The sequence below is a fragment of the Trematosphaeria pertusa genome (genome assembly GCF_010094035.1).
Source record: "Trematosphaeria pertusa strain CBS 122368 unplaced genomic scaffold BU26scaffold_27, whole genome shotgun sequence".
Lineage (NCBI taxonomy): Eukaryota > Fungi > Ascomycota > Dothideomycetes > Pleosporales > Trematosphaeriaceae > Trematosphaeria > Trematosphaeria pertusa.
In genome coordinates, this window is record NW_022987238.1 from 455,935 (window position 1) to 477,055 (window position 21,121).

A 21,121-nucleotide genomic window follows, 5' to 3' on the forward strand; every position below is an offset into this window, starting at 1 on the left:
CGCTCACGCGTGGAGGAAAATCTGGTACCGCTCTCTGTTGTCTGGCTGTCTAGCATTTCACGTTGCATCTAATCTTTACACTTCTCACCATTCGTTCATAGGGAGGTCGGCTATGTAGGGCGAGGGATGGAGGAGTCCTCGCTGGGAAGGCTAGGCATTTTGGGGACTTTGGACGGATACACAGGGCACTACCAGTGCTGTACTTTTTGCTGGATAATACACAGGAGGTGTTAGCTGTAAAGCTGATGAAAATGCAATTGCCTAGATGGGGCGTTATTGCGCCCCGTCCAGTGCTTCACCACCAATTACGTGTTCCCTTGTTTGGATGCATTTACGGGGCGTATGCTCCGCAGTCCTAATCCATCCGCCCTGCCGTGCTACCCATTCCCCTACGCTGACACGCCCAACGACATAAGAAATGTTGGTGACTGACCGGTGAGATGGGAGGCTCGGCGTGCTGGTCCGAGCGTGGCAGATGACACCCCTTCCACACCTCCACCCATCGTTCCCTCCTGGAGCTTTCAGGCCCCCAAATGGCTTGCGCCATGCGTTTCCCGCAATTGACCAGATTCAGCCCCATGTCCCGCTCATTAGTGTACAGTATGTAATACTTATTTGCTTAGCTATGCCTCGCGCACAGGCGCGACACCAATCGATGTTTCTTCAACTGTTTGCTGCCACCACGTCGTTGTTTGCTTTCCTTTGCTGGCCAGACTTAAGACATCTCGTGGGCTACCAATGTCCACGGAGAACTTACAGTGCATTCTAGCGCAGGAATGGCGTTCCTTCACACACGCTCGCAGTCTGATCCCCCGCCGATCATGGTGGAAGACACAGCTACGGGAGCTGAACCGCAGCTTTCGCCGTCACCAACAACTAGGCCAGGTAAGTCGCATTCCAGAACCCACAAACAAACTCCTGACAATGCTACAGAGAAATCGAAAACCTTCAGCACCGTCGACGAACGCCCGAAACCCAAACAGAACGACTCCTTCACCGGAGCGTACCTTCGCGACCGGCGGCAGAGCACATGGGAGAAGGGCCACCGGCGCCACCGCAGCCCCAACATCGGATGGCACGAGAAGTGGACAAAAGACAGCTGGAAGAAAGGCCGCGTCCTGCTCGTAGACTACGTTGCGAAGGAACACAGTGGGGAGGGCAGGAGGAAGATCGTAGCGCAGGAGTTCTCGGACGTAGATAGCCTGAAAAGGTACTACAAGAACGAGGCACTCTCACAGCAGGCGGCGCTGCGCGTCATTCATGTGCAGAACGCGAGTTGGGCGACGCAGTTCTTCCTCCAAAAGTTTAATATCGATGCGACCGATGATCTGGTGGGCACAAATTTTGGGCGGTGGGCGAAGTACGAGAAGCCACAGAAAAGAGGAGGGAAGCCTGTGTTGAATGGGAAGACGTTCCGCGCGACACGAGATCCCTGGCGAGGAATCAGCAGAGCAGCCTTTGGCCTCGACTACCTACGGCATTATGAGAAGCACAAGTGTCAGGATTCGACCAATGGGATGAAGATGATGGAGTTAAACCATTACGATGCGCTGGATCAGCCGACGTACGGCTTCGACGTGTATGTGCAGCGGCTGTCGGTGTACGTCCAGTTGGACGATGGAGAGGCCGGAGAGCTCGACGATCCGGACATTCGCAATCCATATGATGAGGACCAGTATCAAGAGTTCCAACGGCTGAAGAGGCAGTATGCGTCAATCGATGCAAATGGGCAGGAGCAATACCTACCAGAGCATTACATACCGAAGCTGCAAACGCTCGATAACGGCAGCACGATCATAGTTTTCGAGAATTCGCAATCTGGATCGGTCCAAGATACGCTGATTGGAGCACGGCAGGAGATCGAGGCTCGCTGGAGACGGCTTACCTTCTACTTGCCGAAAGAGGAGGTGAAGAACGACGAAAGGCTGGCCACTGAGTGCATGGACTTAGTCCTGCGAGACATATTCAAAGCGCTAGCCTTTAATTGGGAGAAGTACATCAATATCTGCGAAACGCACGTGGGCATTCTAGAAGATAAAATCTATGATCATCCCGCCGACGAGAGTCGAGCACCGGAACTCTGGACCAACTCATCTCTCTGGCTCAAGGTGGAGCGTCTCATGTACCTTCACACAGACGTCATAAAAGAGATGCGCAACCACCTTCATGACCTCGCGGACGACCTAGCGGGCGACAGGCCATGGCTAGGCTCTGCGGCAGAGGAGATGGACAAACTAACCACGCAATTCGAAGAAGGCGTGGTGAAGCCCACCACCAACCTCTCCGACCTAATGTACAAATCCGTCGGCATCCGCGACGCGCGGCACTCCCTGCAGCTCGGCCTGAGCATGTGGCGCCTAAGCTGGATAACCTTCATCTTCCTCCCGCTAACCTTTGTGTGCGGCTTTTTCGGCATGAACGTCGACACCTTCCAAAACGAGCCCAGCATAAAATGGTGGTTCGTCGCAACGGTTCCGCTCTTTGTTGTCGTCATCATCGGCTGGTATGGCATCAAGCATTCCCTCGCTTCTCAGCGACAAGATCCGCTCCGCCGCGGTGTGTACGAGAATCTGTATTACGATCTCGCAAGCAAGCATCCTTCGCTGTGGAGTCGCCGTGGCCCCCGGCCTGGTATTATACCCGTGGGATGGTGGGCGGGCGTCAAGTGGCGCCTACTCACCAAATGGTTCGATGCAGAGCGCACCATTCTAGCGAAGGGCTACGACCCCGGCGACGAAGAGCTCGGCGTCTGGTCGCGCGTGAAACAATCCCTCGTGCGCCGCTGGCTCGCCAACATCACCGTCATGCCCCAAACGACCGGCGCCTCGTCCGAACCCGACCTAGAGGCCGCGCGCAAAGAGGGCGATGTAGGCGCCGTCCAAGAACTCGTACACCTCGCGACGCCCATAGCCCTCGCGGATGGCGATCCCACGGCGGCTAGCAGACTGCGGAAGCGCACGCCGCTGGAGAGGCTGAGGAGTCTGAGCCCGACGCGGAGCGAGGGGGATAGGCCGAACAGTGCGGTTAGCGGGAGGTCGAGTGCCGATGCGGCGAGTGGGATTATGGTGGAGGAGAAGAGCGAGGATGAGAGGAGTGGGGATGAGGGTGGGGAAGAGACGAGGGCGAGGGAGAGCACGTTCGCGGAGCGGTTGAATGTGCCGCTGTATCCTGGGGGCGCTGGCATCGTTGCGGGAGGACTGTGAGTGTGAAGAGGGTTGAGGTGGATGTATGTGTATTGAATGAATGATGTATTATTTATGGTATATGGTTTATTAAATGTCTGGAGCTGTGCGCAGGAGTGAGACCAGAGTTCGTTTCGGGGGAAATGGAAGTGTGTAGGCTGCCTGTGGAGTAAGTGGTCTGCAAAACAAGTCTCGGATTGGGTGATCTGATATGCAGTCCTGAAGGTCCCCAGTTGCGTATACTCAGGTATAGGAGGTAAAGGAAGGTATTGTGCGGGTGCCCAAGCGTACTGGGGCAAGTGCGAAGCAGTAGGCGATTCAGGAGAGACCGTTGGGAGTCTTGCGGATGAACAAGCTCGGCCTCGTTCGACGAAGGCGAAGCAGTTCGGCTCTTTACTCTGGATATGTAGATAGCGTCACTCGCCGGTGTTGACAATGAGCGCGAGTTTGCTCTCGCGGAGATGGGATCTCTCCGGTGGTGAGGAGGAGAAGGAGACCAGAGAGAGTATTCTATAGAAGTTATCAGCTGCTAGGAAGCGGCGTAGTGCACGGATTCAGTGACAATTCACTTGTAGCATTCCAAGAGTGGCATCTCTATCCGTATAGGACCGTAGAAGTTACCGTGTATACATACATGCGCTGGGTATAGTGCCTATACTGTGTTGCTCGCAGAGCATGTATTATGTAATAGTACAAACCTCTCTCTACGACGTAGCTCCCCACGTAAAACCTAACTCAATAGGACGGTAGAAGACGATTGTTCAGCAGAGAGTGCGGTATAACGCGAGACCTAGCTCGCCCCGCGTGCAGAACCCCCTACACAGTACAGCTACTGCGATACCTACCAGCTAAAACGAAAATACAGAGCGGCGCCATTCCGCGTGTGCCTGAGCGAAAATGCCGACGTTCAGCTCTATTGATATCTATAACATGATCTCCTAGCTCTTCTGCGAAGAGGTCAGGCGGGATCGCCGTCCAGTCAATCCCCATTTCTTCCTTGACGCTGCTATCAGCATGCACAACAGCATTATCATCCAGTTCAAGTAATTCGAGTAAACAGAATCGAACGTAGCCTACGTATACGACCATGCTAAGCTCATCGGCCCGAGAAGCCCAATCGCGCCAAATGCCCCTGATACAAGCTTTTAGGACATCTCTGTACAAATCTACTCGAGATTTGGCATAATCAGGGACGATATCATCGGCGTCCAGGAGACCAAGCAACCCATAAATTTTGTCGAGCGGATTCGAAGACTTTAGGCCCAAGAATTCCATGATGGCGCGATCTATCCGAAGTCCATGTGGATAGGCATAGTTGTCCCAGAGGTGTTTCATTTGGGTGAGGCCGTTCGAGACTTGGATTGAGTTGAAGCTAGAACTGCCGTACTTGAAGACGATTTTGCGTGCCAAGATTATCTCTTGCACTACCCAAACGCGAGTGAAGTAAGGGCGGCTTATGAGATCTAGGTACGCGGTTCGAGTGGACACGTCTGTAAAATCGGAGGACGGGTCTTTAATATCGAGGAGACATTTCATGTCGACGCCGCGGCGACTGATACGCTCAAGGCTTGGTATCATACGCTCGGGAGGCTCTCCAAGCCATGCAACCACCATGTGAGCTCCGCTATATATTTCGCCCATAAGTTGCACTTGGTGATTTTTCTCGTTCATGTCTTCTTCCTCGCTCGGAGTTTGATTGATACAGATAGCATCAATCCAATATTGGGTGTGGGATGCGGTTGACTTCAATCGAGTGTGATGGAGAAAGTACCACAGGTTCTTTCGCACCCAGAAATCCTGGCCGTCTAGAATGATCTTGACTATGCCATACTCGCTTGTCGCGTCATCCCAGGTGTACGAGAGCGCAGTGTAAGGATAGTTTGTGCTGTCTATTGAGCTCATTACGAATTCGCATCGTATGGGAGATCCCAGAGCCGAGGGGAGGACGCGAACAAGTCGTATCTGCCGCGTTGATAGATCGATAGGCGGGTAGTGGAAACCGGATGCGCGATTGTACTCGTGATCGAGTTGACGAGGCTGGCCGTTCTCATTTGAGGCAGGCTTGCCATACGCGGGCGTGGCTTGATACGGCCCTGTTGTAGGCTTAGCGAAGTTAAAGTATGGGACTTGTCCGACGTACGTACGGTGTGTCAGACGTGGAGGTTCCATATTTTCTCGGAGAGGCTCTGGGGAAGGATTAATCGAGGGATTGAAGGAGTGTTTAAGTCTCAGGCTGTAGGAAAGTCTAAGCCACACCGTGACCGATCAGCGAAGGTGCTAAGCCCATCTGCAAAACCGGTCAAGCATCTTAGTAGGCCTTCTCGCATCAGACTGGACGTAGCGCCCGTATTATATCCCTGTTTTCTGCAATCGACGTGGTTGGCATGTGACATAGTGCGCATTACCACTGAGCAGCCACGATCCATGGATCCTTAGCGGGCTCACTCCCTAGGCCTCTCCCCATCGACCAACCTCTCTACCCCCACAAGAGGCTGCTTTTAAGCCGAGTCGAGACTTGTTTCATTGTGGGTCAAAACGACACAATCGGATAGAAAGGGGACGGGATGGAGCAGACCAGACCGGAGTGTCAGAAGCGGATGTTTGGACTGAAGGAAATGGCTCTGTAAACTAAGTCTAAAAAGGGTCGTCGACGCCTATATAAACCCACTCAACATTCTTTCCCTTCTCAACCATACCATTAAAGCGAACACTAAAAGCAGGCTACCAGATGCCCCATGGCGCCGCAGCCTTCTTCTCCTCCAAAGCCATCGAACATACTCAGCATGTCACCTTAGAACGCCGAGGATGGGCTATTGAACTTCACTCCTCATTGCATAGGGGAAAATAAAAGAGTGCAGCAAAGTCACAATATGGGTTTCCTGCGTCCTAGCATCGACCCATGCGCTTAGCAAGTTGGCAGCGGCTCATGTTGATGGGGCGAATCAAATTTACCTCCTCATTACTTCCCGGTTTTGATGGTCTTACAATCTCGAGAATCACTCCAGTTCGTTATCTGAAGGTTTGTATACCTCATACTCTCTTCGTCCATGGCAGTTCACCAACGCGAGCTTTGCCTCAAAAAACCAAAACCGGCTGTCAGCGCAGTCACGGGGTCCTCTTTGCTCTAAAACGCGGGGGTTGCGAACTCCATGTGCATTGTTCGACTGGAACAAAAAGACTTGGTCCGTTCCGCCATGCGATTCCACTCTGCCTTAAGCCAGGCTGCTGTATGTCTGCCACCAAAAGAAAAAGCCTCGAGTGCCTATGGACTCAATTCCAATGCGCTAAAAGACACTCCTCATTCCTCCTCATCTCTTACCTACCAGAGAAGGCCATAGCTTTACCGGTCCACCTCTATAGACCCAATTCTCAAGTGCGCGTGCATGGATATGCATGACCTCCTCTCCTCTCCCCTCCTCCCATTCTCCACACAAATTCCCCATCCGCGCCTCTAAAAATTCTCGACGCGCTTCCCAATGACCCTTTGAACTTGGAACTTTCAAAGGTACAACAGCACTAAGAATATGTGATATGTGCTCAAAACACGCAACCTTACGTGCCATGCGTGAGGAACCAAAAGACGACGAAGCTCTGCACATGGAGTTCGGAACTTGCTCTCGGTTCGGGGGAAAAGGCAGATCATGTTGAGGGAGAAAAAAATGACAAGAAAACAAAGACTCCAAGATACCCATGGGGCTCTGCGGAAGGAGAGGAGAGGCTCCCGGCCGAATGGGGCGATACGCCCTCTGCGGAGCCTCACGCATACCGAAGAAAACCGAGAGAACCCCTAATATGAGTTCTGCTCCTGGAGGAGGATACCGTCGTCCTCTTCTCTGGTATATAAACCCCCTCCCTACCTTCTGCACACTTGACCGAAAGCGTTACTAAAACGGGTGAGGACAATATGCATGGCTTCGTGGCTCTCTGGGGTCTCTAGAACGAAAACGACCAAGACATCATGTGGCACCAGAGCACGACGGAGCATTGTCTATTAAAGTCAATACCCATATGAATCATGACCTAGATTGCTCTTACAGTAGTGTTCATATGGGCGTTGGCTCCTGAGACTACAACGCATAACACCTTCAAAAAATAGCTTCCGCGCTTTATGTGTCCTGGCGGCCGGTAATGCAGATACGACATGTCGCTAATTCATGGGGATCTCGGGAGGGAATTGGCGTCCTACTCTTCGTTCGCTCTTCTCATTACCGAGAAATAACTGCGCCGATTGTATCATAGGATCGATCTTCTTCCCTGCATATAAATATCAATCCCTCTCCTTCGTCCTCCTTCTCTTCCTCACGGCACATCCTACTTCCACTTCTCTAAAACCAAGAGTTGGCGATACATGGTGCCTCGTGTCCAGGTCTCAGCTCGTGAGAGGAGTTGAAGACGCTCCAAAAGATGCCAAACAACCGTGCGATGGAGCGGCTTGGAGATGATGAAGAGAACGAAAGGGCGGCGTGGAATATGGAGAGAGGCCTTGCCGCGGGTGATGCTGAATGGCAAGAGGCAGGGATATTTAGAGACGCAGATGAATAAATTGGAGGAGATAGCGGAGGGGATGGGGAGCGATGAGGCGGACGTGATGATGCGCACCACGACACGATAATGCAGTAATGATGCGGAATGGAATAGTCCTGGGATGTGAACCTAAATCATACTTTTCCATGCAGTGTATGGATACAGAGCCCTGACCTTTGCCCCGGAGATGGATTCGTCCCCTTTGAGACGCTCAGCCGCTTTCATTCCAGGCCATTTCCAACCCTCGCATAGACCGTACCTTGCCACCGTCGTATCCCGGATCTCTACTTCCCCATACTTTTCAAATAAGACTCATACCCCTGCTCCAACAACTGCCTATCCTTCCTCAGCACCTCCTTCTCATTGCCCTCCATCCAAACCCTCAACCTCTCCCTGACATCTAGATCCGTAGCCCCGATGATCCTCACAGCGAGCAGCGCCGCATTCGTCGAGTTATTGATACCGACCGTAGCAACCGGTTCGCCCCTCGGCATCTGCGTCATGCTCCACAAGCTATCCTGGCCGTCGAGATGCGTTGCCTTTACTGGCAGGCCGATGACGGGGAGTTGCGTCCAGGACGCGCACATGCCGGGCAGATGAGCTGCACCCCCTGCAGCACCGATGATAACGCGGATGCTGGTGTCACCTGCGGACTTTGAGAACTCGCGGAGCCAGTCGGGCGTTCGATGAGCCGAGGTGATGCGTGTCGTGAAGGGGACCTTGAGTTTCTCGAGGATCTGGAGGCCGGCCTTGACGACAGGGAGATCGGAGTCGGAGCCCATTATCACGGCTACGAGAGGCTCTTCCTCGGCCACGTTGCGCGGGCCGAGTGGCTTACCCTTGAGGTCGTCGACGAAGTCGATCAGAGGCTGGATTTCGCGCTCAGCTTCACCCAAGGTTGGAGCCGTGACCGTGATGTGGCCCATTTTGCGACCTGGGCGAGCATCACCTTTGCCGTAAAGGTGAATCGACGCATTAGGCGATTCGAGAGCTTTGTTTGCGACTTGTACGTGCGAATCTGTCTTTTGTCCGCCGAGAATGTTGAGCATGATTGCTGGTTCACGAAGACGTAGGCCAGCTTCCGGGATGGGAAGGTCGAGGATGGCCCGTAGATGTGCATCATACTGCGATAGCGGGCAGGCTTCGATAGTATAGTGTCCCGAATTGTGCGGACGCGGCGCGATCTCGTTGACCAAAAGGGTGTCGTCCTTGAGAAGGAACATCTCAACGCCGAAGACGCCCTTGCCCTCAAACGCTCCGATAGCCTTCTTTGCTAGCTCCCGTGCTCTCCCCGCCGTCTCCTTCGACACGTTTCTCGGCGGAGCGTATGTAAGCTTGCAGATAGAGTCCTCGTGTATCGTCTCGACAGTAGGGAATGTAAGGACCCCATCCTTGGTCTTGACCACCATGACCGCAAGCTCCATCCTGAAATCCGCCCAGCGCTCCGCATACAGCGGCCGATTGCCCAGCGCCTTCATTGCGGCATCGGCATCTCCCTCATCCTTGACCACAAAGTTTCCTCTGCCATCATACGCTTCCGTCTTGCTCTTAAGCATGAACGGATACCCGAACGTGTTGCCCACCTCTCTCAGCCCCTCAGCACCCTTCCCCTCCAAATCCACGCTCTCTGCGACGTCAACGCCATGCTCTTTCAGATACTCTTTCTGCGCAAACTTGTCCTTGATGGTCCGGAGCGTCTTCCAGCTGGGCTCAACGTGTACCTCTCCGGACACCTCTTCTAGCATGTGCGTGTCCACGTGCTCAATCTCCACCGTGACGACGTCGCAATTTTGCGCCAGCTTTTTGACAGCCGCAGCATCTTTGAATGAGCCCTCAATATGATCATCGTGTGCTGATATTTGCTTTGCCGGTGAAGCTGCTGCATCGAGGACGTTGACCTGGATATTCAAGCGATTTGCGGCTTCAATGAGCATGCGGCCCAGTTGGCCGCCGCCAAGCACGCCCACTTTCCTTGAATCGGTCATTATGAGGTATACGAAGGAGACTGAGGGTGTGTTTTCAGTGGAAGATGTTGTCAAGTCATATTTTCAAGCGTGGCTAGGTTCGACTTTCGGAGCGATGGTGGGGGAAATTTTGGGGTGAAAAATTTGGGCTGGAGACTGACGTGCGAACGTCACTGTACATAATTCGTCAATCGCGGCTTCCTTCAACAGAAAATAAAATGATCTCTATTCCCTGTTGGGCATCACATATACACAGATTCGATGCCAGAGTTTCATTGTATCACCTGTTGAGCACCCCACAGCCCATACTATGCTTTCATTGCATAACCGGACATTATCTTTTTGAACCCGTAGAGCCTGCTAGACATGATGCATGCCTTCTGTGACTGAATTCCATGACCATGACCACGCCGACGACCCAAAGAAACAGCTGCGCCTCAAGATACCGCTTAGACCTTGAAACCACGAGACCTCCTGCGGCCACGAGCGCGCTCGAACTTGCGTCCCTTGCTCGCGACATACGGTTTCTACATAGCTGTCAATGCCTGGTTCCACATACTCTATATCTTGGAAATGTACCTTGTGGGAGTGCGGGCCGAAACCGAAGTGCTTGACGGCTTCACGAGCGTTCTTCGGTCCACGGAGGAGGAGGGTGTTGGAGCCGGTCGGGAACCTCGTCGCCACCTCATCAATCGTGAGGCACTCACCTCCAGCCTTCTCGATGCGAGCACGAGCGGACGCGGTGAAGCGTAGGGCAGCAACGGAGAGCTTGGGGAGTTCTGGGCCCGTTAACACAAATTCCAAATCCCTCCAGATTCATATCCTACCCAAGAGACGGTTGTCATCCGTAATAGTTCCGATGATGACGATGGTCTTGCCAGCGTGCGCCTCGCCAGAGTGCTTGTTGGCAGCGGTCGCAACGATCTTGGACAAGCTGACCGCTGTTCATCCATTAGAACCTGCTCACTCTATAATTATAACTCGGTCATCTTACGAGGGCGGTTGATCTTGGACATCATGAGGCGTCGCAGGACGACCTTATTGAAGGGCGCATCGGTACGGCCTGTTGAATCGTCAGCGTCCCCAACCTTTACACTCCCACCGCAGAAGAACTTACGCGCAAGGAACCTGTAGAGGCGCACCAACAGCTTGATGTAGGGGTTGGTAGACTTGGGGACCTCTGTTATACTCGTCAACTCCCGCACACTACTCGGAGATCATGTTTGCGTCCGGAGGACAGCAGCTCGCCGGCGCAGCAATGTGCGCCGACTCGACGGGGGAGAACACGTACTGCGGTGCCCGTCTCGAACATGATGCCGGTCGAGATCAATCCCCATTTTGACTGAAGATTGAGGTTGTGGTGGTGCTGTCGAGCTGTAAGGTTACGGGAGGTGTATCAGTGCCGCATTTTCGACTTCGTGTGGGCGAGCGGGCTTTAGCGGCTTGGCAATCGACGCCGCCCGCGGCAGAATTTCTCCCACGCGAAAAAAAGTCATGCACCGGATCACGAACCGGGGGTGTCAAGTGTTCGATGCTGTTGACACGTCCATTACCATTATGTAGCTAATGCGTATATACGGTCGCAGGTCGCCAGACACTGCGGGATCTATCTATGACACAATGCGCGATTTTCATGGCTTCCCTTCATTGCCCCGAAATGTGTAACGACACGAACTACAATGCTATACTCGCTCGCCGAGTCGACCTGGAGACAAGGAAGAAACTCCAGGCCGAGCCTTCTCGTGGAGGCGCTCGGGGCGTCGAAAGAACCCGCTTGTCTATGTTACCAACACCGATAACCCGTGAACCCCGCGTCAAAAGAGAATAGAAAAACAGGGAAGAAGTGAAGCAAGAGGCTGGTCTCGCCCTGTGGAACTAATATTCCAACAGTTGGAAGGTGACGTCGCACTCAGTCTATTCAGCGGACAGAGAGGGCAAGAAGCTCTAGAAGCGCTCACGCGCCCTTCTCGCCGATGATGCTTCCGATGCCGCTGTAGAGGCGATCGGTAGAGTCGGGAGCAAACCGGGGCCCAAGAGCACCCAACATGAGGAACACAGAGATCAGGACAGCTCCGAAAACGAGCAGCTTACGAGCAGCAGGGCGGGTTTGACCGAATTCGCCCCACATCATCTGGCCCTGTCCCAAGTACTCCTTGATCTTCTCGCCTCCGAGCTTGTAATAGACCAGACCGGCGAGAGCGATGCTGTAACCGAAAGCCTGGAGAAGAGAGACGGGGTCGCGGAAGAGGAGCATGGAGGCAAAGACGAGGAGAATGTCCTTGAGCACACCGGAGAGGGTGAGGACAAGGGAGGAGGTCTTGCCAATCTATAGATGGTCAGGCATGGTTCCGACGAAACTCGGACATGGACTTACCAGGAACACCACCGAGACGTTGAGCAAGAAGGCGATCAAGGCATTAGCGGTAAGAGTGAAGCCGCCAACGCGCCAGATGTCCTCCATGGTCAGGACGGGGAACTCGGTGAACAGGCAGACAATGCCGTTCATGAGGGCGCATGCCGGAGCATAGTAGTACAGGGAGACGAGCGGATCCATCTTGAACTCGGCAGAGCTGAGCAGGCGCTGGACCATGACTAGACGGATGGCCTCGAAGACGATACCGCCGCACTGGAACAAGAAGCCGATCATGACGAATTTGATTTCGCCCAAAGAAGCGATGATGACGCCAATAACAATGAAGGAGACATTGCCAAGGGTTTTCATGTTAGGCGGGGCAACCCCGAGACTCCAGGTAGCAATGAGGACAGCGACGGGGGTAGTGGCCTGTGTAGCGTTAATGCTTTGTTCAGCCCTAAGTAATCCCTCCTGCACATACCTTCAGCATCTGGATGAAGGCAACGCTCAGGTACAGGTATGCCTGGTTACCGCAGATCAAGCTCAAGCTGAAGAAGACACCGATTGGGACGATTGCGCGCAGGTACACACGGCCGGTCATGGGCACCTTTTTCCGCGAGTCGAGGATGGTTGTGAAGCGCGCGAGGATTTGCGTCATGATGGTCGCGAAGAGGAGATGCCATGTTGTCAGGAAGATAGCTGGGAACAGTCAGTCTCGTAGTGGAAGCGATCGAATACGTATAACGTACGGAAGTCTGTGAGATGTGTTAGCCCGCAAAGCTTCTTGTCGTGGCAGCTGTCACTTACGGAACTTGGCCGTGTCCAATATCCACTTGTTGAAGATGATGACGCTTGAACTAAGGGCTATCCAAGTGCTGCAGGCGGTCAGCGTGCGCCAATGCAGGGTAGAGGGCTTCGACGTACGAAATGTAGACGGCGGGATGGAAGGCGGGCGCCTCTGGCTGCGGAGACTTCTCAAGGTTGGGATTGACGGTCGGCAGCACAGGCGCGGCGGGATCGCGGGCAGCCTCGACGGAGGAGCGGACCTTCTCGTCCGACATTTTGGTGATTTTGTAGGGCGACTAACGAGAGACTGGGTGAGGGTTGCGGTCGCGGTGGTGTAGGGAGGTGGTTTGTCGAGAAAAGAGGGAAGGTGGCCGGAGGAGGCGCCGCTGGTGAAGTTGGCCCCGGATTGGCGCGCAGCTGACTGGTAGCTTTGCCGCACAGGATCCTCGACGACGGATTCACAAACGTGTCGTACTCGAGGTCGGACAGCGGCTGTGGTCGCGCGCACGAAGAGTGTCGTGGGACAGTGGTGTTGCTGGAGAAAAAGAGCGAAAGGAGGCGGCGGATGAGGATGAGAAATGATGCGGGTAAATGAGCGGCCAGGGGAGGGGCGGAGCGGGCGTTGGGGCTGCAGCTGCGCTCGGCCGTCTCACAGGGAGTCGCTCTACTGTGTACAGTACAGCGTTTGCTGGGCAACGGCGGGTGACGTGCTCGATATGGAGCCAGATGAGGATGGACGCCAGCTCTTTGCAGTCCAGAGCGACTTGAAACAGGCTGGCCGTGGAGCTCCCTTTGTACGCGCAAGCTGCGCTCCACCCGCCGCCCCGAATCTGCAGCGAATCTGCAGCGCGCCACAGCGGTTTTCAAACAGTGCACCAGCTATACCGCGCGTAGTTCATGCGGCGATGGCCTTTCCCAAAATAGCAGCATGACAGGTACATATCGACATAATTATCAGCACACATGGGTTGCGGATTGCAGGATGGAATCAAAGATATCCGACGTTACAGGCTCTCCTGCTTCTTCCGCAGCGCTGGCTAGACGCTGGGGGCGAATCAAGGCTCTGCTGTTCTACTCCGTTCCAGGCGAAGTACACGTATTGGTACGAGGGCGGGATAGATGGAGCCGCTGGTTTGACGGTGCCTGTTGATCAAGTCCCACATCTCACGTCCATCCTGATCCACGGGCAAATCCTGCAATACCGGTAATGTCCACAGTGGCAGGACGCTCGTCAGGGGCACGCGAGTATTCGAGCGTGCGGCTCACAGGTTGCAGCAAGAGGCGAAAGAGAAGAAAAGATGCACGCCAATCAGAGCGCCCACGCCGCGGGTATCTTAGTGACCCCCTTTTCCTCCATGTAGCCCGTACAGTATCGAGGCGGAGATAGCGCATGGGCCTGGATGCTCGCACCTGCACCCCGTCGCTGGACCCGCTAAGCACGCTCGACTCGCCTTGGCACAGCCTGTTCGACCCTGGAACTATAATTTCACCACTACGCCCCGGCGCATCTGTCAACCGCCCCCCGTCCACGTCACCGCATATCTGCCATTGCTGCTGCTCGCCCGCCGAGTACATGTTAAACTACGCACGCCAGACACTGAAAAGAGTTCCAAGTTTTCAAGAGCTCTTGCAGGGAACCATGGGATCCGCCAAGGAAGAAATGTGCGTTCCCCAATGCCTCACCGCCTGCATCGCTGCTCTCCCACAAAGCTCGAGCTGACAGCTGCCAGTTCTGTCGACGTGCTCGTCATCGGCGCCGGCCCGACTGGCCTCGGTGCCGCGAAGCGTCTGAACCAGATTGTAAGATTCCCAAGAAAACGTTAAACAATGCGCGCAGTGGCTAACAAGCTTAGGACGGCCCCTCATGGTTGATCGTGGACTCAAACGAGACTCCCGGTGGCCTGGCCTCCACCGACGTCACCCCAGAAGGCTTCGTGAGTAACCTCTGCTGCCAATTGCACCGGTAGGCGGCTAATTGCGGCAGCTCTACGATGTCGGCGGCCATGTCATCTTCTCCCACTACAAGTATTTCGACGACTGCATTGACGAGGCGCTTCCTAGCGAGGATGATTGGTACACGCACCAGCGTATCTCCTACGTACGCTGCAAGGGCCTCTGGGTCCCATACCCGTTCCAGAACAACATCTCGATGCTGCCAAAGGAGGACCAGGCGAAGTGCCTCGACGGCATGATTGACGCTGCCCTAGAGAGCCGCGTGGCCAACACCAAGCCCAAGGACTTCGACGAGTTTATCCTGAGGACTATGGGTGTCGGCGTGGCTGACCTCTTCATGAGGCCGTACAACTACAAAGTGTGGGCTGTCCCCACCACCAAGGTACGACGCACGGGCATTGTGATCTAGTTTTGCTGAGCTCACACCTTGAACAGATGCAATGCGCATGGCTCGGCGAGCGTGTGGCCGCCCCAGACGTCAAGAAAGTCATGTACAACGTCATTCACAACAAGACCGCAGGCGGCTGGGGTCCGAACGCAACCTTCCGCTTCCCTGCTCGCGACGGCACCGGCGGCATTTGGATCGCTGTCGCAAAAACCCTTCCTAAGTCCAAGACGCGGTTCGGCGACTACGGCGCCGTAACCAAGGTGGATGCGGATGGCAAGCGGGTCACACTTAAGGACGGAACTGTTGTGAACTACAAGAAGCTCGTCAACACCATGGCGGTGGACAGCCTTGTCCGGATCATGGGCGACAAGGAGCTGACCGACCTCAGCAAGGGTCTCTTCTACTCGAGCACACATGTCGTGGGTGTAGGCATCCGCGGCGAGCGACCCGAGCGCATTGGCGACAAGTGCTGGCTGTACTTCCCCGAGGATAGCTGCCCCTTCTATCGCGCCACCATTTTCTCCAACTACTCGCCCTTCAATCAGCCACAGAAGGACGTGAAGCTGGTGACACAGCAGATGGCCGATGGCTCGAAGCCGAGCTCGAGCTCGCCCAAGGAAGGCCCATACTGGTCAATCATGCTGGAGATTTCCGAGTCCAGCATGAAGCCCGTGGACGTGAAGAACCTCCTGAAGGACTCGATCCAGGGTCTCATCAACACCGAGATGCTCAAGCCTACTGACGAGATCGTCTCAACGTACCACCGCTGCTTCGATCACGGATACCCCACACCTTCCCTGGAGCGCGAGGGTGTGCTGACGAAGCTTCTCCCGGCTCTGCAAGACAAGGATATCTGGTCGCGCGGACGTTTCGGCTCGTGGCGTTACGAGGTCGGCAACCAGGACCACTCCTTCATGTTGGGTGTCGAGGCCGTCGACAACATTGTCAACGGCGCGGTTGAGCTTACTCTCAACTACCCCGATTTTGTCAACAGCCGCCGCAACACGGAGCGCCGTCTCGAAGACGGCGCCCAGCTCTTCGCCAAGAGCAAGAAGTCGGTTGAGTAAACGTACATAACGCGGTGCACGTTGGAATGTTATATGGGATGCGGAAACGATCTTCTGGAATACCACGAAAGAGCAGCAATGTAATGGTCAAGATGGGTGCATTGGGGTTCCGGAGCACAGGATGGAGTTTGTGCGGGTCTTCACTCGCGCATGAAAGCATTCTTGATAGATAGACTACGTTTTCGCCAGACATGCCTCGATCCAAGATCCAGGAATGTACAGGCGATGTTTCTATACAGAAGCTAGCTTTGGGCCGGCGGCATGTATATGCCTCCTTTTGCCTACCAATAGACATAGATCTGCCCTTCTGAAGCCAGTTCCTTGTGACTTTGAACACCTGTCAGTATTCGAGGCCCCAAGGCCCCTCCCCCACAGCGCGATGCAGGGTCTGCTTCGGTGCTCCTTCCGCCGCACTACTTGTGAAACCGATCGTCGCGATCGGCCCTGCGCAGCGCGTGCAACGTCAAACCCGGTAGGAAGCGTTCCGAAAGTTGGCCGGATGGTCGGTGGGGACCGAGGCCGCTCCTTCTATTTCCTGTCGAAACACCCCCTTCTATTTCGGTTTGTGACGCAATAATGTGTTAAATGGAGGGGAGAGTGAACGGTGGGACAATTCAGCGGAAGCCACCAGAAGAATGATGACAGGGGAACAATGTGTGTTTTTGCACTTTGGACTTGGAATACGGTACGATGGATTGAACTGGACTGAATTGAACTGAGCTGGCCCTTTTTATTCCTCGAATTGCTTTTTAGAATACCGTCGTGCCCATGGACGGAACGCCGTATGAAGGAAGGAAGCCCTTTCTCGGTTGGTGGCACTCAAATATCGCTCACGGCCGCCTTGCCAGCCCTGAACTTCCGCAACAGCTCCCTCTCCTCGTCGTTCTGTGCGACCATCTCGTCATCGCTCAGGGGAAGTTTCACGTGCTTCCAGGCCTTGCCTCCCGCGCCATACTCAGTGCTGACCTGCGCATCGCCTGCAATCGTCCACTTGTAGATGGTCAAGCCCTCCAGGCCGACGGGGCCGCGCGAATGGATCTTGTTGGTGGAAATGCCGACTTCGGTGCCGAAGCCGTAGCGCTGGCCATCTGCCATGCGGGTCGAAGTATTCCAGTACACGGACGAAGAGTCTATGGCGGCGAGGAAGGTGTTCGCGGCGGCAGAGTCGAAGGTAAGGATAGCGTCGGTGTGGTGGCTCGAGTGTGTGTTGATGTGGGTGATTGCTTCGTCCAAGCTGTGAACGGTTTTGATAGCGAGGACGAAGTCCAGGAACTCGAAGTCAAAATCCTGGTCCGTGGCCTCTTGGAGCAGCGCCGCGGAGTGCGGATCCAGCGTTCCCTTCAATGCGGCGAGCGAGGCCGCGTCGCAGCGGAGCGATACGCCTTTCTGGAGTAAGGCTTCTGCCACAGCGGGGAGCGTGGTGGTGAGCGCGGCTTCGTCGACCAGTAGTTGCTCAAGCGCATTGCATCCCGCGGGGTATGAGGTTTTGGCGTCTACGATGATCTTGACTGCTTTGTCGGCGGGGTAGTCGGCGCACAGGTACGTCGTACATATGCCGTCCGCATGGCCGAGGACGGGAATCGCGGTGGAGTCTTTTACATAGCGGACGAGCTTGTTACCGCCGCGCGGGATGCATAGGTCGATGTACGTATCCAGTTTCAGGAGGTCGGAGACGACATCATGAGTCTGGACCAGCTGCAGGCAATCCGAAGGGACCGCTGTCTGTGATAGAGCTTGCGATATGATTGAGGCGATGGCTGCGAAGCTGTGGTAGGATTCTTTGCCGCCTTTGAGGATCGCTGCGTTGCCGGATTTGATGGCTAGTGCGGAGATGTTGGCGATGACTTCCGGGCGGGCTTCGAAGATGATGAGGAGTACGCCGATGGGGCAGGTTATCCGGGAGAGAACGAGGTTGTCGTCGAGAAGTGTCCGCGCGGTGGTTTTGTTGACTTGGAGATGTTAGCATTCAGGGTAGTATAATCAGGAGATCAGGGAGGTGGTTTAGGTGAATTGGGAATGAGGACTTGTAGACGTCACTAATTCAAAAGAGAATATCGAAGTTGAGCGAAACAAGTTTCAAGATAGTCCATCGTGTCCGATGTAGGAAGAAAACCTACTGGGATCTTCGAGGTCTCTCACGTCTAGTATGCCCTGTAGCATATCCTCATATTTCCCTTTCTTCCCCAGATCCAGTCTCTTCACTAGACTCTGGCTGAGATGGCCACCCGCTGCAGCCTTGTTCGCTTCCTCCAGATCCTTTCCGTTCGCCGCCAGGACCTCCTCTTTCCCCTCCGCTAATGCCTCGTGAATTGCAGTTAGTGAAGCATTGCGTTCTGCAGCCGACAGTACGGCAAGCTTCCGTGAGCCAGTCCGTGCCGCCTGAGCGACCTGCAGCGGCGTCGCGTTTGTTAGAGACATTATTGTAGTGGAGGGTTATCGAGAGTCCGGCAATGGTGAGACCGGCGTTGAGGACCTTCCCGTATTGCGAAGGGCGTGTGACTCAAAAAGCCCAAAGGGGAAGAACTTTTCTCCAGAGAATGTTATGCAGGCCCACAGTTTGGCTGCAGGGAACGGTTGGTTGGTGCCGAATGGAAAGGCGGCTTCTAAAGATAGTCTCCTGATCAAGCTTTGTGTGGGTAGGATCAATAGTTTTGGTAGGATGGAGTGGTGTTGCGGGGTCTCGATCTGTGGCGCACGCCGGAGTGGCGCGTGCACCCTGCAGCACCCCTCGCTCTTTCGCTGCTCAGCTCATGGCAAGACCCTGAACAATAGCCACGCAAGCTATGACCTCAGTCGTACTATTGGCAAGTTTTTGTCTATTGATTTTCGCTTTGTAGGGGCCTCTGGTGGCTCGGTATGTTGGAGCGTGACGTCTGGCCGCGGCCGGGTGTGGCTGGGATCCGCTTCCAGCCTCCTCCGCGGTGCCGCCTCGCCAACCTCGTCCTTATTCATCCAACCTCAGCATCGGAAACGGCACGCCACATGATTCAAGTGGGAGATCTCAGCTAACACGTTGATAGCAGCTAATGAGATGGCTGGCAGGAGCCCTTTTAATGTGCAGCTGCCCGTTGGGCCCATGTCACAACCATCACACACACTTTCGCCTCGACCTCTCGACTGACGGGCAGGTATTCAAAACTCACCATTCACTCCTCGACACACACATACCGCCAGCACTCAGTCCTACCCCGTCACGCTATCATTGTCACTAGCATCACTCTAGTACTATAACTCGGCGCGTTGCCGCACTCCCTCCATCCCATCCTCACAACACCCAACGCAAATATGCGATCCACCGCAAGAGCAGTCGCTGCTCTCGCGTCAGCGGCATTCCTCGCTTTGCCCGCATCCGCCCAGACGTACACCAACTGCAATCCTCTTTCACGAACCGACTGCCCGCCGGATTCAGCGCTCGGCAAGACGGTCAACATCGACTTTTCCTCGGCATCCGATAGCTTCACGGCTCAAGGCAACCCGACCTACGACTCGAACGGCGCCTCCTTCACAGTAGCCAAGTCGGGTGACTCTCCACAACTCACGTCAAAATGGTATATCATGTTTGGCCAGGTCGACGTGGAGCTCAAGGCGGCGCCAGGTGCGGGCATTGTCAGCAGCTTCGTCATGCAGTCTGACTGCCTTGACGAGATAGACTGGGAGTGGCTCGGTGCCGATGGCTCAGAGGTCCAGTCCAATTACTTTGGCAAGGGCCAGACGACCACTTACAACCGCGGTGCTTTCCACGCGAACCCTGGCAACCAAGACGGCTTCATAAAGTACACCATCATATGGACCTCCGAGCAGATTGTCTGGCAGATCGGCGGTCAGACGGTCAGGACCCTTACACCCGCAGAGTCGAGCAACCAGTACCCTCAGACTCCCATGCAGATCAAGGTTGGCGCCTGGAGCGGTGGTGATCCAGCGAATGCCCCCGGCACCATTGAATGGGCTCGAGGACCGACCGACTACTCCCAGGGGCCTTTCACCATGCAGGTCAAGTCGCTGACCGTCAAAGACTACTCCACGGGCACGCAGTACACATACGGCGATCAGAGCGGTACCTGGCAATCCATCGAGTCGAACGGCGGACAAATCAACGGCGGCGGCACACCCATCGAAGACGAGCCGCCTGCCATCACCTCCTCAGTCAACGGACAGCCCATCCCTTTCACCCCGTCCGAGACATCTGCCTACACCCGACCAAGCGAGTACCCCTGGGTACCTGATACAACGATGTCGACTGTACCTCAAGCTACCTACTCCAACTACCCGGGACTCCCAAGCGGGTGGACTGTTTCAGACTCTGGCAAAGTAGTTCCGCCCAGCTTGGCACCTGTCAGTAAGACTTTTCCTTGCCTCCTTTCCTACCCCTATAGCCATATATGCTAACATCTCATCCCAGTCCACATCCCAAGCCCCTTTGCCTACGCCGTCGTCTGCGGCGTCGCCATCGGTTTCCATAGTCTCCTCTGGCGGATCTGAAGAGGTAATTACTGCCTACGATGAGCAGGGCTTCACAACCATCTACACAGTCCCAGCTGGTTATACAGCCCAGCCCAAGTCATATGACTCCCAGGGCTTCCTCGTCACTGCTGCACCAACACCCACTGTCAGTGCAAATGCTAACGTCATGGAGAATGCTGCGGTAGCGTCGTCGTCCGTTCCTCCTGTTCCCTCTGCCTCTGCTTCGAGCGCTTTCCGGTTGCTAGTCAACACGGGCGCTGTTTTACTAGCTGCGTCGATCGGCTTCCTTTCCTTCACCCTGTAAAACGGCGAATAGACTTGCATTGCGAGTGCGGTTTCGATTTTCCTCTATACTTCGATCCTTATCGGCATCAGCGACGGCGTTCGGCATATCGACTACGGTCTCTGGGTTTTGGGTCTGTCGAATGAAGAGAAGAACTCCT

General features: G+C 54.8%; 9 protein-coding genes across 9 annotated transcripts; 4 read left to right on the forward strand and 5 right to left on the reverse strand.

Annotated features, from left to right (window-relative positions):
- The first annotated feature begins 500 nt into the window (after positions 1 to 500).
- Positions 501 to 3,267, forward strand: BU26DRAFT_470142 (uncharacterized protein). The gene is made up of 2 exons (XM_033825335.1): positions 501 to 885; positions 934 to 3,267. The coding sequence occupies exons 1-2, from the start codon at positions 777 to 779 to the stop codon at positions 3,201 to 3,203; spliced, it is 2,379 nt and encodes a 792-aa protein (XP_033675887.1). The 5' UTR covers positions 501 to 776; the 3' UTR covers positions 3,204 to 3,267.
- Positions 3,268 to 3,777: 510 nt separating this feature from the next.
- BU26DRAFT_525781 (HET-domain-containing protein) lies at positions 3,778 to 5,365 on the reverse strand. The gene is made up of 2 exons (XM_033830586.1): positions 5,327 to 5,365; positions 3,778 to 5,275 (listed from the first exon to the last, which is right to left on the reverse strand). The coding sequence occupies exons 1-2, from the start codon at positions 5,349 to 5,351 to the stop codon at positions 3,999 to 4,001; spliced, it is 1,302 nt and encodes a 433-aa protein (XP_033675888.1). The 5' UTR covers positions 5,352 to 5,365; the 3' UTR covers positions 3,778 to 3,998.
- Positions 5,366 to 7,274: 1,909 nt separating this feature from the next.
- On the forward strand, positions 7,275 to 7,690 carry BU26DRAFT_201664 (uncharacterized protein). Its single transcript, XM_033820542.1, has one exon. The coding sequence runs from the start codon at positions 7,337 to 7,339 to the stop codon at positions 7,622 to 7,624; it is 288 nt and encodes a 95-aa protein (XP_033675889.1). The 5' UTR covers positions 7,275 to 7,336; the 3' UTR covers positions 7,625 to 7,690.
- Positions 7,691 to 7,822: 132 nt separating this feature from the next.
- On the reverse strand, positions 7,823 to 9,812 carry BU26DRAFT_525782 (phosphoribosylaminoimidazole carboxylase). The gene has a single exon (XM_033830587.1). The coding sequence runs from the start codon at positions 9,689 to 9,691 to the stop codon at positions 7,991 to 7,993; it is 1,701 nt and encodes a 566-aa protein (XP_033675890.1). The 5' UTR covers positions 9,692 to 9,812; the 3' UTR covers positions 7,823 to 7,990.
- A 141-nt stretch (positions 9,813 to 9,953) lies between these two features.
- On the reverse strand, positions 9,954 to 11,036 carry BU26DRAFT_525783 (ribosomal protein L18e). Its single transcript, XM_033830588.1, has 6 exons — positions 10,962 to 11,036; positions 10,788 to 10,850; positions 10,665 to 10,733; positions 10,498 to 10,611; positions 10,250 to 10,449; positions 9,954 to 10,197 (listed from the first exon to the last, which is right to left on the reverse strand). Exons 1-6 carry the CDS (start codon positions 11,005 to 11,007, stop codon positions 10,120 to 10,122), a joined length of 570 nt encoding a protein of 189 aa, XP_033675891.1. The 5' UTR covers positions 11,008 to 11,036; the 3' UTR covers positions 9,954 to 10,119.
- A 258-nt stretch (positions 11,037 to 11,294) lies between these two features.
- On the reverse strand, positions 11,295 to 13,553 carry BU26DRAFT_525784 (TPT-domain-containing protein). Its single transcript, XM_033830589.1, has 6 exons — positions 12,948 to 13,553; positions 12,831 to 12,898; positions 12,773 to 12,778; positions 12,505 to 12,722; positions 12,045 to 12,452; positions 11,295 to 11,996 (listed from the first exon to the last, which is right to left on the reverse strand). Exons 1-6 carry the CDS (start codon positions 13,082 to 13,084, stop codon positions 11,625 to 11,627), a joined length of 1,209 nt encoding a protein of 402 aa, XP_033675892.1. The 5' UTR covers positions 13,085 to 13,553; the 3' UTR covers positions 11,295 to 11,624.
- A 412-nt stretch (positions 13,554 to 13,965) lies between these two features.
- Positions 13,966 to 16,529, forward strand: BU26DRAFT_525785 (UDP-galactopyranose mutase-like protein). The gene is made up of 5 exons (XM_033830590.1): positions 13,966 to 14,471; positions 14,540 to 14,609; positions 14,663 to 14,743; positions 14,794 to 15,144; positions 15,198 to 16,529. Exons 1-5 carry the CDS (start codon positions 14,200 to 14,202, stop codon positions 16,215 to 16,217), a joined length of 1,794 nt encoding a protein of 597 aa, XP_033675893.1. The 5' UTR covers positions 13,966 to 14,199; the 3' UTR covers positions 16,218 to 16,529.
- Positions 16,530 to 16,711: 182 nt separating this feature from the next.
- Positions 16,712 to 18,907, reverse strand: BU26DRAFT_525788 (gamma-glutamyl phosphate reductase GPR). The gene is made up of 2 exons (XM_033830591.1): positions 18,335 to 18,907; positions 16,712 to 18,166 (listed from the first exon to the last, which is right to left on the reverse strand). The coding sequence occupies exons 1-2, from the start codon at positions 18,633 to 18,635 to the stop codon at positions 17,037 to 17,039; spliced, it is 1,431 nt and encodes a 476-aa protein (XP_033675894.1). The 5' UTR covers positions 18,636 to 18,907; the 3' UTR covers positions 16,712 to 17,036.
- Positions 18,908 to 19,502: 595 nt separating this feature from the next.
- Positions 19,503 to 20,712, forward strand: BU26DRAFT_497456 (glycoside hydrolase family 16 protein; the record flags this gene model as incomplete). Its single annotated transcript, XM_033826289.1, has 1 exon — positions 19,503 to 20,712. One exon carries the CDS (start codon positions 19,503 to 19,505, stop codon positions 20,601 to 20,603), a length of 1,101 nt encoding a protein of 366 aa, XP_033675895.1. The 3' UTR covers positions 20,604 to 20,712.
- Positions 20,713 to 21,121: the final 409 nt, after the last annotated feature.